The 1,806-nt window shown below is 71.5% G+C and overlaps 1 protein-coding gene across 1 annotated transcript; it reads right to left on the bottom strand.

Moving 5' to 3' along the window:
* Nucleotides 1-841, bottom strand: ANKRD63 (ankyrin repeat domain 63). The gene is given in 2 exon segments (XM_077764347.1): nt 1-444; nt 446-841. Coding segments are annotated over 2 exon segments (840 nt in total).
* Nucleotides 842-1,806: the final 965 nt, after the last annotated feature.

Here is a 1,806-nt window from a genome sequence, read left to right as displayed (position 1 = left end):
TTACCGCTGAGCGTGCAGCACCACAGCCTCCGTGCCCGCCTGCCAAGGCTGAGCCCCAGGCCCCGAGTGGGGCAGAGCATCGGCCTCTAACTCCGCGCCGCTCTCGGGCCCTGATGTCTCCCCGACCAGGCTGGGGATGTCTGGAGCTGTGGAGCGTCGGCGCAAACCCAAACGGCCAGAGCCGGGGCCACCCTCCGGGTGGGGGCTAAGGCCAATGGGGGCTTGCACTAAGGTCGGAGGCACTCCCTCCAGCACCTCCTGCGAACGCCACCTCCCGGTCCCCGAAGACTGGGGCGAGTGTGGTCGGGCCATCAGGGCTCCTGCCCGCAGTCGAGCCGCCTCCTCCTCGGTTACAGCACCCAGCGCCAGGCTCATGCTCCGGCCCAGCTCAGGCCTGTCGCTGCCCTGCGCTCGGTGCCGGCCGGAGCCCTTGCCCCCTGACCCNCACCGCCCCATGGCCGCACGCCGCCGCCCACATCACTGGGCTATTGCCCGCCGAGTCGGCCGCCTCCGGGTCGCCGCTGAACTGCACCAACAGCTGCACGGCGTCCAGGTGGCCGCGCTCGCAAGCCAGGCTAAGTGCCGTGCGGCCGCGCTCGTCCCGCAGGTTCACGGCTGCACCTTGCTCCAGCAGTAGCCGCACGAAGCGCGCGCGCAGCGCGGGGTCCGGCAGCCCCACCGCCACCATGAGTGGCGTGCGGCCCTGCTCTGCGCGGCAGTCGATGATGCTGCGGTCCAGCGCATCCAGCACAAAGCGGGCCAGGTGCACTTTGCCCGCCTGCATGGCCTCCAGGAAGGTGCGCGTCCCCGCTCGGGGGCACAGGTCCTTGGGCTTGAGCATGGCCCCGGCCACCGCTCGCAGGCAGCCCAGCAGCTCCGCACGGGGGCGCCCCTGTTCCCGCGCCCCGCCGGGCTCTGGGCCCCGCTGGTGCTCTGGTTTGGCTCCCTCCGCGCGTGGGCGGCTGCAGCCGAAGGTCCTGATGTTCCCACTCTTTTGCCCCCGCGGCTCCCGCTGCCCCGCCGCTCCTGGGCCGCACGCCTGGCGCCTCGCAGCTCCTTCCCTGAGCTTCCCGCCTGGAAGTGTAGGTTCCTCGCTACTCTGGGCTCCGCTCCCGGCCCGCTACAACACTACGGGAGCCAAAGCTCGGCCCCCTTCTGTCAGTCCCGCTGTTGTCCGCGTGTCCGGTGNTGGGGGAGGGGGGCCCCCCGCCGGGCCCGCCTGCCTCCAGCCCTGGCGGGGCGCGCCGCTCCTCAAGCTGCTGGCGCCGCTCCTCCGCCTCCTCCCCGCTCGCGGGGGCCGGGCCACGCCGGGGCGCTTGCTCCTTACTTGGGGGGCTCAGCGGCGCGGGAGCCGCCGCAAGCCTACATACCTGGCTTTAAAGCCTCGGGGGTCTCCATGGCAATGGCTGCCCTGGAAGCGGGCTGAGCCGTCAGGGCAGGAACGCACGGGGCGGGGGAGACCGCCTCTGACCCCCACCCCTTTGTGGGCCACGAAGTCGGGGAGCGGCTCCTCCTCCGCGCTCCCCTGGGGCTGCGGCGGCAGTTGCGGGGCGGGGGCGGCCGTTGCTTGCTGGGGGCCACATGCAGCAGGCCAGGAAAATCCCAAAGTCACAGTCGTCTTTCCTCGTCTTCCCGCCCTCCGCCCCCACCAAAGTCGGTGCTCTTGGCTCCTTAGAAACTTGGGACCTCGGACCCGTCGGGGAAGACGGGAGGGCTGCCTCCAGCGGTCCAGGTGGAAGGAAATGGGATCCCAAGAGGGCAGAACTGGACCATAAGCGAGCCGGGAGGTCGCGGTGAAAGGCGAAC

The sequence above is a fragment of the Crocuta crocuta genome, unplaced genomic scaffold (assembly GCF_008692635.1).
Source record: "Crocuta crocuta isolate KB4526 unplaced genomic scaffold, BGI_CrCroc_1.0 scaffold102, whole genome shotgun sequence".
In the NCBI taxonomy this organism is placed as follows: domain Eukaryota; kingdom Metazoa; phylum Chordata; class Mammalia; order Carnivora; family Hyaenidae; genus Crocuta; species Crocuta crocuta.
Note: the sequence above shows the minus strand (reverse complement) of the source record. Positions and strands in the feature narration are given on the sequence as shown.